The sequence below is a fragment of the Alnus glutinosa genome, chromosome 11 (assembly GCF_958979055.1).
Source record: "Alnus glutinosa chromosome 11, dhAlnGlut1.1, whole genome shotgun sequence".
NCBI lineage: Eukaryota > Viridiplantae > Streptophyta > Magnoliopsida > Fagales > Betulaceae > Alnus > Alnus glutinosa.
In genome coordinates, this window is record NC_084896.1 from 1,242,649 (window position 1) to 1,257,571 (window position 14,923).

General features: G+C 34.3%; 3 protein-coding genes across 6 annotated transcripts; 1 reads left to right on the forward strand and 2 right to left on the reverse strand.

Moving 5' to 3' along the window:
- Window positions 1-198: 198 nt before the first annotated feature.
- LOC133882446 (organ-specific protein S2-like) lies at window positions 199-1,474 on the reverse strand. The gene is made up of 2 exons (XM_062321632.1): window positions 1,319-1,474; window positions 199-1,063 (listed from the first exon to the last, which is right to left on the reverse strand). Exons 1-2 carry the CDS (start codon window positions 1,361-1,363, stop codon window positions 485-487), a joined length of 624 nt encoding a protein of 207 aa, XP_062177616.1. The 5' UTR covers window positions 1,364-1,474; the 3' UTR covers window positions 199-484.
- An 8,664-nt stretch (window positions 1,475-10,138) lies between these two features.
- On the forward strand, window positions 10,139-11,760 carry LOC133882118 (BURP domain-containing protein BNM2A-like). 4 transcript variants are annotated; one of them, XM_062321222.1, is made up of 3 exons: window positions 10,139-10,282; window positions 10,443-10,554; window positions 10,732-11,760. In XM_062321222.1, exons 2-3 carry the CDS (start codon window positions 10,483-10,485, stop codon window positions 11,578-11,580), a joined length of 921 nt encoding a protein of 306 aa, XP_062177206.1. In that variant the 5' UTR covers window positions 10,139-10,282; window positions 10,443-10,482; the 3' UTR covers window positions 11,581-11,760. The 4 variants fall into 4 exon arrangements, with proteins under 4 accessions (XP_062177206.1, XP_062177205.1, XP_062177207.1 ...); XM_062321221.1 differs by having other exon boundaries at window positions 10,201-10,352; XM_062321223.1 differs by having other exon boundaries at window positions 10,215-10,352; window positions 10,448-10,554.
- A 1,347-nt stretch (window positions 11,761-13,107) lies between these two features.
- On the reverse strand, window positions 13,108-14,180 carry LOC133882763 (organ-specific protein S2-like). The gene is made up of 2 exons (XM_062321977.1): window positions 14,086-14,180; window positions 13,108-13,984 (listed from the first exon to the last, which is right to left on the reverse strand). The coding sequence occupies exons 1-2, from the start codon at window positions 14,128-14,130 to the stop codon at window positions 13,223-13,225; spliced, it is 807 nt and encodes a 268-aa protein (XP_062177961.1). The 5' UTR covers window positions 14,131-14,180; the 3' UTR covers window positions 13,108-13,222.
- Window positions 14,181-14,923: the final 743 nt, after the last annotated feature.

Here is a 14,923-nt window from a genome sequence, read left to right on the forward strand (position 1 = left end):
AATTCCAATTAATATTGGACTTAAGCCAAACCCAAAATATATATATATATATATATATATATATATATATATATATATATATATATATATATATATATATGCTCAGAGATATGGTCAGATATACTAAAAGAAAAAGAAAAAGAAAAAGAAAAGAAAAAGAAAAAAGAAAAAAAGGGGATGCTGCAGAAGAGACATTAATTAGGAGGAAAAGGATAAACACATCACAAAACCTTTATTTAGTCATCATCAGACACTACACTTTTCCTAGTCATCATCACACACTTAGAAATTTTACATATATAGTAACCTTCTCACGTACATATATAGCTTCCTTTTTCTTTTTCTTTTTTTCTTTTTTTGCCCCTTATTTTACTTATTTAGTTGGCATGATATCTTAATTACATAAAATTGTTAAACTGCATATTTATTTTATCCTCCTTCCTTACTCGCGATAAATACTAGCATCTGGTCTTGGATCAAAATCCTAAACAAATTTCTTCTCTGTTTCCTGACCAACATCATCATCGTTATAGGCTGAGAGATTGGGTCTTGGTTCAAAATCCTTCACAAATTTCTTCTCTTTTTCCCGACTAACATCATCGTCGTTATAGGCTGAGACATTGGGTCTTGGTTCAAAATCCTTCACGAATTTCTTCTCTTTTTCCTGACCAACATCATCGTCGTTATAGGCTGAGACATTGGGTCTTGGTTCAAAATCCTTCACAAACTTCTTCTCTTTTTCCCCACCAACATCATCATCGTTATAGGCTGTGATATCGGGTCTTGGTTCAAAATCCTTCACGAATTTCTTCTCTTTTTCCTGACCAACATCATCGTCGTTATAGGCTGAGACATTGGGTCTTGGTTCAAAATCCTCAGCAAAAGGCTGGTTCTTGTTCCTCGTCCCCATAGATGAGTGATCACAGTTGGCATTCTTGGTAGGTTGAGATGGCGCTGAATCCAAATGAACAAGGCCTTGGATTGCTTCTGGCATTGGCTGATCTTTCATAACACTTGTCCAATATTCTCCTGGATCTTTTCTTGACTCTACGGAAATAGAAAACTGTTCCAAGGATTAAAAAAAAAAGTAAGAAATTACAAGCTCGATATCACTACAAGAATTTTAGTCTTTAACGATCAACTTATCAGCGACGACCCGTCACTAATAAGACCAAAATAGTTAAGGTGGTCGTTGATGTGTAGTCGCGAATAGCAACGCCGGATTTTTTTCCGGCAACATCCCATTTTTCTTGTAGTGCCTTTGAAGGCCATCTAATCATAATTCAAATTCAATAAAGAAAAACGTTTATATTCTTACCAGGAGGAGTGAGAGAAGAGTGAGCCAAGCCATTCGAGGGTTCATGTCTTCAATAGCTATATATGAAACTCTCTTGCTTCTTCTTTTTTATGTGCATAGAGAATGTATAGGCCCTTGCTATTTATAGATAACATACAAAGAGAATTGTGTCCTAAACATTTACATTGGGGGAAAACAGGATCGAACTAAATCTACTCAATTATTATAGTAGTCTATGTACTATTAGTCTATTAATAACTTATTGCTAATGGTGGGGTCATTGCTTTTGGATTTGACTAATAACTTATTGCTAATGGTGGGGTCATTGCTTTTGGTTTTTAAAATCCGAGACCTAATCTCTGTAATCTTGTTATTTGAATTGTTGTGAACGAGCTTTTATGGGACCTATCTGTTCGAACAGGTCTCGGACAGTTTGTCTACATGTTTAGACAGACAGGCCTCATAAAGACTCTCTCACATTTGCTGTTCGAATTGTTGGTATAAATAATTGTTCAAGATAGACGATATTTTTTATTTTTTATTTTTTTTGTAATTTTGTGCTTGAATATTAAGAGATTCCGATAAAGAATTCCAAATCTGTGCAAGATAATCATGTAGAATTTGCATGGCCCATGAGTTCCAAAAACAAAAATAGAAGATTCCGGTTCTCATGGTGGAAAGGAAAACTAATGCGATAAATATCAAATGAGTAATGCTTAATACTATATCATCGTCTCTTCCTATCTAACTCGATTGACATAATAGTCGGTCCTTCAATTTTATTTTATTTTTTTGTTTTAAGAATAGTTGATTCCAATAAAATAAAAATGAGATAAAGCTGTAGTATGTAGCATTACACTATATATCAAATAGTGTAGTTGATCAAACAATATGGGTTAAAAAGAGCAGGAAGACTTGCTCTCCTTGTATAATGTGGGCGATTAATATTGCTCTCCTTGCAGCTATATAATATTGTTCATAAACCTAATTAATAAAAACCACCTTATTCATGTGGGCGATTAATTATCCAAAGGGCGATCATGGTGATTTTGAATTTTATTAACTTTGGACCTTTCTTTCAAATGTTTAATATTAAATCAATAGTTTTGAAACAGTTTATAGTACGGTGACACAAGCTTTTGTGAAATCTTGCCTTCTCTCCTGCAAAACAATAAATATCAAAGAAGCTTGCCAGGGGTGCAAGCCGGACCCACTTCGATGCCTAAGTCAATCTTTTTGCGAAGAATTCAGATCAAGCCTGTAGAATAATAAAATCATTTGAAGAATACCTAGTGGTTTGCACCTATTTATATATGAGACTTCAATCGTTCACTCCGAATAAGGTAAGAATTGATTCATTGATTCTGCGATTTCTTCATGGCCTACTCAAGATTCGTACAATCTGAGTATCCCGAGATTTGATGCTTCCAAGTTACTCTTAGCTTCTTGTGAAATTATTTCTTGATGAGTCTTAGCCTTAACCTTCTAATATAGTTGGTATTTCAGGACTAATATAAGTAAATGATCTTGTATGAATTAAATAAATCCATTTACTAATTATTGAGAATATTTCCCAACAAATAGTTTATTGAATCTACCGTTGCAATAGATGTACTCTATAGAAGACCTATCGTGTAAATTAAAGGGATAATTGTATCGTTGGTCCTTGTGGTATACCATAATTATTTTTCACTTCCTATGGTTTAAAAAGTTCACGGGAGGTCCTTCTGATGTGCAATAATTACAAATCGATCCCTGGCGTCAAATTCTGTTAAAATTTTTAACAGATTCCGTCAAATGCCACATCAGCGCCACGTGTCGTCATCTTATTGGTGACACGTGGCGCTGACATGTCTAATCTTAATAAAATAATATAAATTTATTAAAAAATAAATAAAAAATACTTATTTTTTTTTTTTTTAAAAAAGAAAAAAACAAAAATGGGGAAAGGGGGTGGCCTGGCCACCCCCAGCCCATGGGGGTGGCGGCGCGCCACCCCCAGAGGCCGCCGGGGGTGGCGCGCGGCCACCCCCAGGCCATTGGGGGTGGCCTTCGGGACACCCCCAGAGGCCGCCTGGGGTGGCGCGCGGCCACCCCAGTGGCCAGGGGTGGCGCACGGCCACCCCCAAAGGGGTGGCTGGGCCACCCCTTCAGCTTTTTTTTTTTTTTTTTTTTTTATTTTTTTGAATTTTTTTTTTTATAAAAAATAAGTATTTTTTTTTTTTTAATAAATTTATATTTTTTTATTACGGTAGACACGTGTCGCCATCTTATTGGCAACACGTGGCGCTGACGTGGCATTTGACGGAATCTGTTAAAAAATTTAACAGAATTTGACGCTAGGGATCAATTTGTAATTATTGCATATCACGAGGACCTCCCATGAACTTTTTAAACCATAGGGAGTGAAAAATAATTATGGTATACCACAGGGACCAACGGTGCAATTATCCCTAAATTAAAATTTACATTGATTAACTGTTATTTACTACAATGAACTTAATTATTTATTATGATTAAGAATATCAAAAACTATGGTTTTGAATACTCTATATAAATATGCCGGATCACTTTGATATTTATTAAGTATGAAGAAAGAAGAACCATGTTGGAGTAGTTTCGGAAACCTACTCGATGATTCTAAGCAACACCTTAATAGTTTGCATTCTTTTTCAGTTTAGCATGTAAAACGGGAGGCTAATAAAACCGCTCATTGCATGGCTAAGTTAACAATTTCCCAATTGTTAGATGAGATGTGGATACGGAAGTGCCCTCTATTCCTCCATAATGTTGTTCTTTTTGAGCAAGAGGTTATAGGTTGACCAATGAAATTTCATATTACCCATGCGGGATGCTATATGAAAAATTGAAATGACTTCTAAAAACAAAGTGTGTGCATAAGTGTCAACAAAAATTAAAGCACAGCGGAAAGTAAATGATACAGAGATTTTTATTGACGAAGTGGAAACTCAGTTAAGAGAAAAACCACTCCGGGGCAGCCAAACCCAGGAATTCCAGTATTCAGAAGACAAAGTTAGATACAAGACAGTAACGCTCACATGTACCGATGCAGTGGTCGTACCTTGATTTCTGACGTGTAACCCAACACAAATGCTTCTAAACCAGGTTCACCTACATGAAGGGGTATTCAATGGAACTCCTAAATACTAACACTATAAAACACATGCAATAATTACTTTGTTTTCTAGCATATAAAACTCATCATATATCTCCTAGAGATGGCGACATGATACCAATCCATAGGGACCAAAAAAATAGTGGTTTTTTTTTAATAAATAAATGAATTATGTAATATGTTAAGTTCATATTTAGGTTTAGTTTATTTCGACATAAAATATGTTTTTGTCAAAAAATATTTTAAAGAAAATCATTTTTTAAGAAAATATTTTAACTAATAATTTAGGTTCCGACAATGTTCTGATGGGGGCTTATCAATGGACCAGTGATAGTTTAACAGTAGCTCAGTGGTAATTCGATGGTATTCCAACGGTGGCTCGACGATGTTTTGATGTTGGCCAGGGTGGCCGAGTGGTTTTAGAGTTAAAATACTAAGATACCTTATCATTGTGGCCTAACTAAGGTGTTCATGTATTGTGTATGCTTATTAGGATGTTTTATAGAGTAGTAAGCTAGGGAGCATCAATCCTCCACCTTTGGTAGTATAAACGTTTTTTCAATTATAGATTAATCTTTACGTGGTAAGTGTTTGATGTGAAACTAGGTGCTTTATAACTACGTCCTAACGAAAGTATTTTAATGTTGAGGTCGTCGTAATGGTTGACGCCCATTACGCGCTCATATCATGTATGTTAGGAAGATCCATATAGACTTTAAGCATTTCATTGGTTGAGGATTAAATGAGATCAATACCCTAAGTTTTTCTTTAAGTTTGTTTTCATTTTCTGCTTTTCTTTATCTTACTTGTTGTAGCTTCAATTCTACAACCTTTGCTTTTATTTTTACTCTTAAGTTAAGTTAAATATACTCTTTAGATATCCCGTTACGCAAAACAACCCATTATCTCTGTGGTTCGATCACTCTTACTATAGTATAATTGATTCGTACTATTGCGAGTGGTAAAACTTATAAATTTAAAATCCACGTAGTCGATTAGCGCACTACCAGGAAGTGCCCTCTATTCCTCCATAATGTTGTTCTTGTTGAGCAAGAGGTTATAGGTTGACCAATGAAATTTCATCTTTTCAAAAAATAAAAAATAAAATAAGTATGATGACTATGAGAAAGACATTTAATCCAATGATGGGTTTAACATGTACGTTATTGGCTAAAAACCAAATATATAGAATGCCAAACTCAATCTCCTAACAATATAACGACTCAATAAATCTTCTATTGAATCAATATCTTGCCAAATCCTTTGTTAGAATACATGATTTTAATTGTTTTGTATATGAAAAAACAGTCTAGACTCAAAGAACCACACCCAAAGGGGCTCATGAACGGGTGTTTCAAGTAATCACAAAACCTTCGTAAACTCAAAACAAGGCTTATAAATAACCAACGAGTGCTGCACTTACTCTAAAGTGGCTCTACAACTTTGGCTTTTGATCTTCTACATTGACTTGCCACTAACGAACTTGTTCGCTCGATCTCTAGTCTTGATGAACTCATTAGCCAAACCCCAACACTTAAAAGAGAATTAAAGATTTCATTGTGGTTTCAAAATAAGGAGAGAAGCAACAAATTAGTTTAAGCTCAAAACCTTTCTCTCTCTAGGGTTTTAGGATTCCTCTCTCTTACCTCAAAAATTGTGTAAGACAAATACTTGTAGGTAAGGCAACAATTAGGCTCAACACAAAGAACCCAAACTAAAATAGAATCAAAATTCACTTAAACTCGCTCGTTCGAGTGACTACTAGGCGAGGGTCAAGCAAGGCTTTTGTTCGGTTCGCTTGAGCGATTGTCATGTGAAGGTCCAACGAAGTTTTAGGTTCTGTATAAAACTTGCACGCTCGAGCGTGGATCAAACGAGTCTTTGTAAAGTACAATTATCGAACCACATTTTGAACTCTAACTACACTACTATCAATTGTAACCCAAATAACCCATACTTTGACATTGGGATTTGCCTACACTAATACAAAACATAACAGTATACTAATTGAATATCAAGATGTAAAAACTATCTCATCCAAAAAAAAAAATTTGAAATGTACTTTTTTTAATGAGTAATGCTACATATTATCCATTTGTCCTCCTTTTGTCCCCCCAAAATTGATGTGACTCTTAAAATTACCATTAGATTAAAATTCAATAATGATCTATCATAATTTTAATGGTGATTTTAAGAGCCACATCAATTTTGAGAGGATAAAAAGAGGACAAGAAGATTATATGTAGCATTACTCTTTTTTAATATTAAGAAATCCATCAAAATGTGAGTTTTGGATGAGAAAGTTAATGATATCCTATTAAGCATGCATGATTTGCGGAAGATTTAATCCAACGGTCAGTTGATGAAATAGTAGTCTAATAAATATATTTTTTAAAAAAATTAATAAAAATTTATTGAGTAATATAATGTTATAAAAATTTGCACTAAATTATTGAGTAAACACAAAAGTTCCATTATTGTCAGTGGACCGAGAATCAAACAAGATCGGTTCACCTTTGCCAAAATATAATATAAAAAAATTAGAAATAAATGAACAAGATTTCGCTACATTGAATTATTGAGTGAGAGAAAGTCTTAAGGCAATTTTCTGGATAGGACATTCAACAAAGCGTTTATAACGTGAAAATAAATAAATAAATAAAATGTTATTAGAATGGTTTGACCCCTTTCAAACTATGATTTATATATTGGAGGCGACTGAATCACCTTCTTTAGCCAAGGGGTTGGTTCATCAATCCCCTAACCACATCAATAACCATTATTTTCTTTTTTATTTTATTTGTTGTTACGATCTGTATCGTGCATTTAAAATGAATGGCTAAAATAAAATGTATTGCACTATATCTCAATCCGGCTCGATAAGCTCGACCAACATGAAATTCGCTAAAATTAAGTTTATTCATTTCAGTGACTATAATACTTCTTAGGGTCTGTTTGGGTATGTAATTTTAAAAAGTGCGATTTAAAAATAACAATTTTAAATTGTGCGATTTGAAAAATTGATTTTTAAAAATGCAGTTAAACGTTTGACAAAATTAGAGTTTGGCCTTTAAAATTGCATGTTAGCCTTTAAAATTTTTCTGCGTTTTTTCAAAAAAGCACCCCATTGGTAATTGTCAAACGATTCATTTTCTGGGATTTAGTTTAAAACCGCACTTTTTGCCTACGAAATTACAATCTCAAACGCACCCTTAGTAATAGTTATTATTGGTAACATTAATTAGCAAGACTTTGTAAAAGGCTTCTAGAAAATCTTTTAATTTTAGGATTAAAAAACACAAAAGTGGTATTTAGTGAAGACAAATTAGACAATCAAGAACCATATGATTCATGTAGACAAATAATAATGCAAAAGTTTATCTTATTCCAAATTTCGGTGATTGGGCCCCTTCTTAAAAGAAAAACATATTACGACTGGCCACACTCTTGACTTGTAAAATTAGCATGTGGATTTACCCATGTCACCATATGGGATGCTATAAAACACATGCAATAATGACTTTGTTTTCTAGCATATAAAACTCATCATATATCTCCTAGAGATGGCGACATGATACCAATCCATAGGGACCAAAAAAAATAGAGTTTTTTTTTTTTTAATAAATAAATGAATTATGTAATATGTTAAGTTCATATTTAGGTTCAGTTTATTTCGACGTAAAATATGTTTTCGTCTGAAAAATATTTTTAGAGATTATTTTTTAAGAAAATATTTTAATTAATAATTTGAGTTCCGACAATGTTCTAGTAGGAGCCTGTTGATGGTCCAGTAATGATTTGGCGGTGACTAAATAATAGTTCAATGGTGTTCCAGCGGTGGCTCGGTGGTGATTTGATATTGGCCCGGAGTGGCCGGGCGGTTTTAGAGTTAAAATACTAGAAGTGATATTTTGTGAGCCAAGAATCATATGACTAATGTTAAGATGGACAATTAATAATGCAAAAGTTGATCTTCGTGATCCCAAAAATTGATAATTGGGGCCCCTTTGGACAAAGACGTATTACGACAGGCCACGGTGGCCACCATTTGCTAGAAAGGATTTTTGCTTGGGATATGGCTGGAAAAGCCATACAATAATTGTTCTGTTTTCTAGCGTATAAATTAAACTAATGGAGTGCCCTCTCTGGGGCAGGCTGAGTTGCTCACACGTGCCAGTCCATATAGATCAAACAAGATTTTGTTTTGGTCGTAATTAAGCAAGATTAATCAGATTAAGATCCTCTACAATTTTTTTTTAAAAAAAATCATTTTTTACATCAAACGACATGAAAAACGGTACATATTAAAGATATGATATGTTACTGAGACAATAAAAAAAAAAAAAAAAAATCATTCTAAAAGGCTTTTTATTTACTTTTGAAGAGACGTTTTTTCTTTATTAAATCAAAAAATAGTTTGTTGCTCAAAGCTTTTCTACGACATAAAATGTAAGAACTTGATAAAAATATATTGAATTCTCACTTTTAACATGCCACATTTTTAATAGATAGTATTTTTCAAGTCGTTATATATATATATATATTATTTTTGGGGTGGGAGGATTTCTATGCTGAAACCTACACTTTAGCCACTCTTTCATGGAAGAGCTTTTTTTCTAAATTCGGTTGAAGGAAATTTTATTAATTTAGTTTATTAAATTGATAGTATTTTTAGAATATGCGATTTGCAAATGTATTTTAAAAATACATGTTAGAATCGCTTGGTTTATTGAAAATGTACGTGATAATCTCATAATCTAAAGGCACGTGTTAGGGTCCGTTTGGGTTTGCGATTTCAAAAAGTGCGATTTAAAATAACGATTTTAAAATGTACGATTTGAAAAAAGTGATTTTTAAAAACGCAGTTAAGCATTTGGCAAAATCACAGTTTAGCCTTTAAAATCGCGAATTTATCTTTTAAAATTCTTCGTTTTCAAAAAAGCACCATCTTATCTGCGATTTGAAAAAGCAGATTTTCTGCGTTTTCAAATCGCAATTTTTAAAAACGCAGTTCCCAAACGATCTATGTTCTGCGATTTGGTTTAAAATCGCACTTATTGTCTACGAAATCGCAATCCCAAACGCACCCTTAGTTTAATACGTTACATTGGAGAATTTTTTTCTAATTCAATTCATTTTAGGTAAAAATTTTATTCCGTTTTCATCGTCTTCTTAATTGCTTCTATTTGCCATTTTCTACTTTGTCAAGTTCTTTACTTCTCTTGAATCTTTAATTAATTTGCCTACGACATTGATATGCCAATTGGCAAATTGGGTAGAATTTTAAGAGCACCATTGAGCAAGAATGGAGTAACATGCATTTGCTAAGGATATGTTTAGTACAATGATTAAACCTATGGAATGAAATAATTATTCTTATATTTCATAGAGTGGTAAGATTTTTAACCTTGAAATTCCTTAAATTGAGAAAAAAAAAATTAGAAGAATAAGTATTCCTTTAGACATAAACTATATTTAAAAAAAAAAAAACTCAAAATATTTTTTCTGGAATCCGCCTTCTTAAAAAAATAGAGCTTCAACTTTTTTTTTAATAAATAAATAAATAATGTGGATATTTTAATAATTTTAGTTTAATTTTAGTGAGAACGTATGCGTCGTCACTAAACTAAAAGATATAAATAACTATTCAATTCCACCTTCTTCTTCTATTTTTAAGAATCGCTAATTATTTTTCTAATAAAATAGTAAATTCCGTGTACCAAATGCCTCTAAATAAAAATATTATTCTCTGCTGATATTTGATTAGATAGATACTTCGTCAGTAAATTGAGTACAGCCTCTATGACCTTCACCTTGGTTTTAGCCTTAGCAAAATTGATTTAAGAAAGGTGTTCACCTATCTCCCTCCTTCCTTTTTCCCTTCTGTTGGTTTTGTGGGGAGGTTGGGATCAGTTTAAGGTGTTTTACGGATTTGCATGCACTTCAATTTTCATGATATGTGATATTAGTTTTTACGTTTTGTTTGATGCCTCTGTTCTTTCTCTATAGGAGAGAAACAAAATTGGAGATTTTCTACCAAAGAAGAAAGATGGGTTTTGGACTCGCATCTTGGAGTCTCTTCCTTCATATACTAATCGTTTGCAATCTGCATGTCATCCAGGTTATTGTGTATATGTATTAATGTACGTCAATTTTCATTTTGGCCTTTTAAATCCATAAACACAGGAAAGAATGATCAGAAATTCATCAAACATCTGAAGATTTTTTTTGACTTTTTAAGGTTTTTGAGTAGGATTTTGTCGTCAGTTCCCAGCTTATGTTTCTAAACATTCTGCAGTTTGCTCATGGAAGTGGAGCCAGGGAGTTGACCAACAAACACCATGGAGATCAGCTTCTAGATCATATAAAATTATATGATTCCCAACGACATCCCACGGATGATCCTGCTAAGCAAGACCATGTTCATGCTCATCATTCATCCCACATGCATCACATGGACCCTTCTTCAATGATCTTCTTCACCATGAAGGATCTAAAGGTAGGAAAAACAATGCCCGTCTATTTCCCCAAGAGAGATCCTTCAACTTCTCCTCACTTGTTGCCTAGAGAAGAAGCTGACTCAATTCCCTTCTCACTAAAACAACTCCCACACCTTCTTGAATTCTTCTCTTTCTCCCCAGACTCTCCCCAAGCCAAAGCCATAGAAGATACACTACGGCACTGTGAGAGGGAACCCATCAAAGGGGAGACTAAATTATGTGCCACCTCCTTGGAATCCATGCTTGATTTTGCAGGTGCAGTATTGGGGAAATTTCAACCCCATTTCCAAGTTCTAACCACTTCCCACCTCACAAAATCAACCACCCTTTTCCAGACCTACACCATTCTGAAAATTCCTGGGGAGATTTCAGCTCCCAAGATGGTAGCATGCCATTCCATGCCCTACCCTTATGCAATTTTTTACTGTCACAGCCAAGAAAGTGAGAACAAGGTGTTTAAGGTTACTCTAGGTGGTGAGAATGGAGACAGGGTGGAAGCCATTGCTGTTTGCCACATGGATACCTCTCAGTGGAGCCCTGATCATGTGTCATTTCGAGTGCTTGGGGTTCAGCCAGGGACCTCCACCGTGTGCCATTTCTTCTCTGCAGATAATCTTGTATGGGTTCCAACACCTGTGCCCATTTAGTAATTATGTATTGCAATGTAATCGTTGAAGTTTCTGTCCTAATAAATGCAGACCAAGGCCGTTTCATGTAAATAGTGTTCTAGTTTGTAGTGTATCAATGAAGAAAGTGGTGTTGCTGTATGCCAATATCATAGGATTGTTTATGTTCATGTAAATAGTGTTCTAGTTTGTTTATGATCACTTCTCTGTTTCCTTTTTCAGACAAAGTTTTTATTTTGAATTGGGTTGAAGCAGTTTTGTCCAATCCAATGTCCAAAATGCACTTGAGAATCACATGCTTTATTAAAAATGCAAGAAGTGATCACTACCAAAAGGGCCAAAGTAGGCTCTTCTTATACTTGGGGGTCGAAAATAAATGTTGATATTGTAAAATTATAAAAGAAGCACATATCTGAGTTTGAATTTGGTGTTAATCAATAATCATCTCTGTAAAGTTTTTGCAGCAAATGAAATGGGTGCCTTGTTCCCAACAAAATTTGGCCAGTTAATCATATAAAGTATGTAACAAGAACCATCTGTCTTTCTAAGGTTTTTCCTGGCACTTTCATTCAGGCATCCATTTCATAGCTGGGTTGGTAAACGATCACTTATAATAAGAAACATTACTTAATGGAATAGCCATTACTCTAAAATTATGATAAACTACCAAGCACATTCTCATGCCGCTATTAATATTTATTGTTAAAAGCCACATTTAAAGAATCTTTCAAGGAGAATATTTAACAATCAATATCAACAAAAACCCTAACCCTCGCAATCAACATCAACCATGATCGTTCTCATTATGTAGACCGGTAAGGCCAGACCGAACGATTCCCCACAACGCCCACGAGATTGGCTGACATGGCCTGGATTTCCTTCGCTGCCAACCGCTCCTTCGCCATGGTCCACAACAAGGACCGAAACAGCCTAGAGGTGGCTCGGTCTTTGTTTGCCAGTGCACCTTGCCGAGTACCACACAATCAAGTTCGCTCTAATGGGAGATAACATTTTTTAATGGAATAATCATTCCGCGTACCAAACGTAACCTTAGAGTTATTCAACTTCTTACTACGTAATGCTGCATCCATTGGTATCAATACAAAGCGTAGCTTTGCTACATCAGTTGGTATTAGAGCCCAACTGCGCTGCTTCAATTGCTCTGCTTGATTTTATATTTATCAATTTGCTGGACTGCATGAATCGGCGTATAATCTAGACTGCATCACTTTTCAACCTTCTCCAAATTTCCAACATGCTTAGAAAGAAATGACAACAAACCGAAGCCTAAAAACTCTGTTCCAGTTATTTGTAAGGTATCCAATATAGGGGTGCTCAGTATCTTGGATTTACGATAATGTATTCTTGGCAGTTTGGGGATGATATAGTAATAAAGTCATCCAAATTATGTCTGCAAATTTCTACGCACAAACACTTATGAGCAGAAGTTTAACTGGTAACATGCTTATAATTTGTTAAGCTATATTCAGGATTCATACAGCTTTTCTACAGATTTGAGAAAGCCAAAATAGATATTATTTTCAATATATAATAAGATTTGTACACCAGGCATTCTCCTCTAAAACATAAGCTTCAACCACTGATCATACACAGCATGAAATAGTACAAACATGTGCCTTCTGCTTCATACTTTGGCTAATGATCAGCCTTCTACCTTCTGCTTGATATGTTGAACGAAGGAATCTTCTTCTTTCAGCTCCATATCGTGCTTTGGTTCAAAGTCCTTGACATGAGGCTTCTCTTCTTTAGGCTCAGTATGGGCATGATATATAATAGCATTAGGGGTAACATCAAAATCCTTAACAAAACGGTCCTTTTTCCTTTCATCAGCTGGATTTAGTGGGTCTCCATGAAAATAAAGCTTCTCTTTTTTAGGCTTCATATGGGCATGATATATAATAGCATTAGGGGTAACATCAAAATCCTTAACAAAATGGTCCTTTTTCTTTGCATAAAAATGAGGCTTCTCTTCTTTAGGCTCCATATGGGCATGATATATAATAGCATTAGGGGTAACATGAAAATCCTTAACAAACTGGTTCTTTTTCCTTAAATCAACTGTATTTAGTGGGTCTCCATGGAAATGAAGCTTCTCTTCTTTAGGCTCCATATGGGCATGATATATAATAGCATTAGGGGTAACATCAAAATTCTTAACAAAATGGTCCTTTTTCCTTGCATGAAAATGAGGCTTCTCTTCTTTAGGCTCCATATGGGCATGATATATAATAGCATTGGGGGTAACATCAAAACCCTTAACATAATGGTCCTTTTTCCTTGCATCAGCTGGATGCAGTGGATCTCCATGAAAAAGGGCTTTGATTTCTTCTGGTATTGGTTGGTCTTTCATTATGATTTTCCAGTAGTCTCCTGGGTCTTTTCTGGCATCGTTGAGGTCCACAAACTATATAGAGTGAAGAAGACAAAGTTAGCAGAAGAAGAGAAGAAGAATGCATGAACAAATTGAAAAAGAAAACAAAAAAATTGCATGGAAATTAAGCTCACCAAGAAAAGATAAAGGAGAATGCAGAAAGCAAAGACAGATTTCATATCTTGGGTATCTTGTTGGCAGGCGCTTAGATTTGTTTCTTTGAATGGTATGCTCATCAACCTTGATACTTTTATAGGCTGATTTCAAGAAGGTAAAAAAATTTAAAATTAATTTTTTTTAAAAAAAAAGCCCTAATTGTAATATTTTAATACAACCCATTTGTCACGCTCATTTCACTGGCTGACGTGGCGTGAATTTAAATGGCTTTATTTAACACCCCTACCTTAAAACCTAGCTTTTAAATTCAAATTTGTTTAAAAAAGGAAAAAGAGTTATAGTTGGGATTAAACTCTTGTTAATGTGCATTTATGTTGAAGAGTTCTATTTTAGTTAGGAAATATTTTAATTCAAAAAAAAAAAAAAAAACCACAATACTCTTCCTAGAGTTCATGCCGAGTAATGCTAAAAGGAAGATCCATGTCTTAATTCATTGAATCTTTACAAAACTGATGCCGACTACTAAAATTACAATTCGATCAAAATTCAATAATTATCTATCCCATATCTAATAATAATTTTAAAAGTAACATCAATTTTGAAAGAACTTCAGAAGAATCTAAATCTTCTTTTTACTATTACTCGTTCATGCCTCCTGGCCCTTCTCCATTTGACTCGTTCTCTCTTTCAAAAACTTGAGAGACCCCGTGATTTACGAACAAACTCAAGCTTATCAAGTTAAATTCCAACTCCTAATTTCATGCCTTTTCTCTTCAACTTATTTTTCTAAATAATGGAAGCAACCGTACAGTCAAATTAACTTCCCGAAATTCCTAAGTTCTATACACTCAACCA

Excerpts from the sequence above, each read along its gene's own strand:
- LOC133882118 (XM_062321222.1), top strand. The coding sequence starts at position 10,483 with ATGGGTTTTGGACTCGCATCTTGGAGTCTCTTCCTTCATATACTAATC. Across the intron at positions 10,555-10,731 it reads GCAATCTGCATGTCATCCAG|TTTGCTCATGGAAGTGGAGC; the intron begins GTTATTGTGTAT and ends AACATTCTGCAG.
- LOC133882446 (XM_062321632.1), bottom strand. The coding sequence starts at position 1,363 with ATGAACCCTCGAATGGCTTGGCTCACTCTTCTCTCACTCCTCCTG. Across the intron at positions 1,064-1,318 it reads CTCTTCTCTCACTCCTCCTG|TTTTCTATTTCCGTAGAGTC; the intron begins GTAAGAATATAA and ends TCCTTGGAACAG.
- LOC133882763 (XM_062321977.1), bottom strand. The coding sequence starts at position 14,130 with ATGAAATCTGTCTTTGCTTTCTGCATTCTCCTTTATCTTTTCTTG. Across the intron at positions 13,985-14,085 it reads TTCTCCTTTATCTTTTCTTG|TTTGTGGACCTCAACGATGC; the intron begins GTGAGCTTAATT and ends CACTCTATATAG.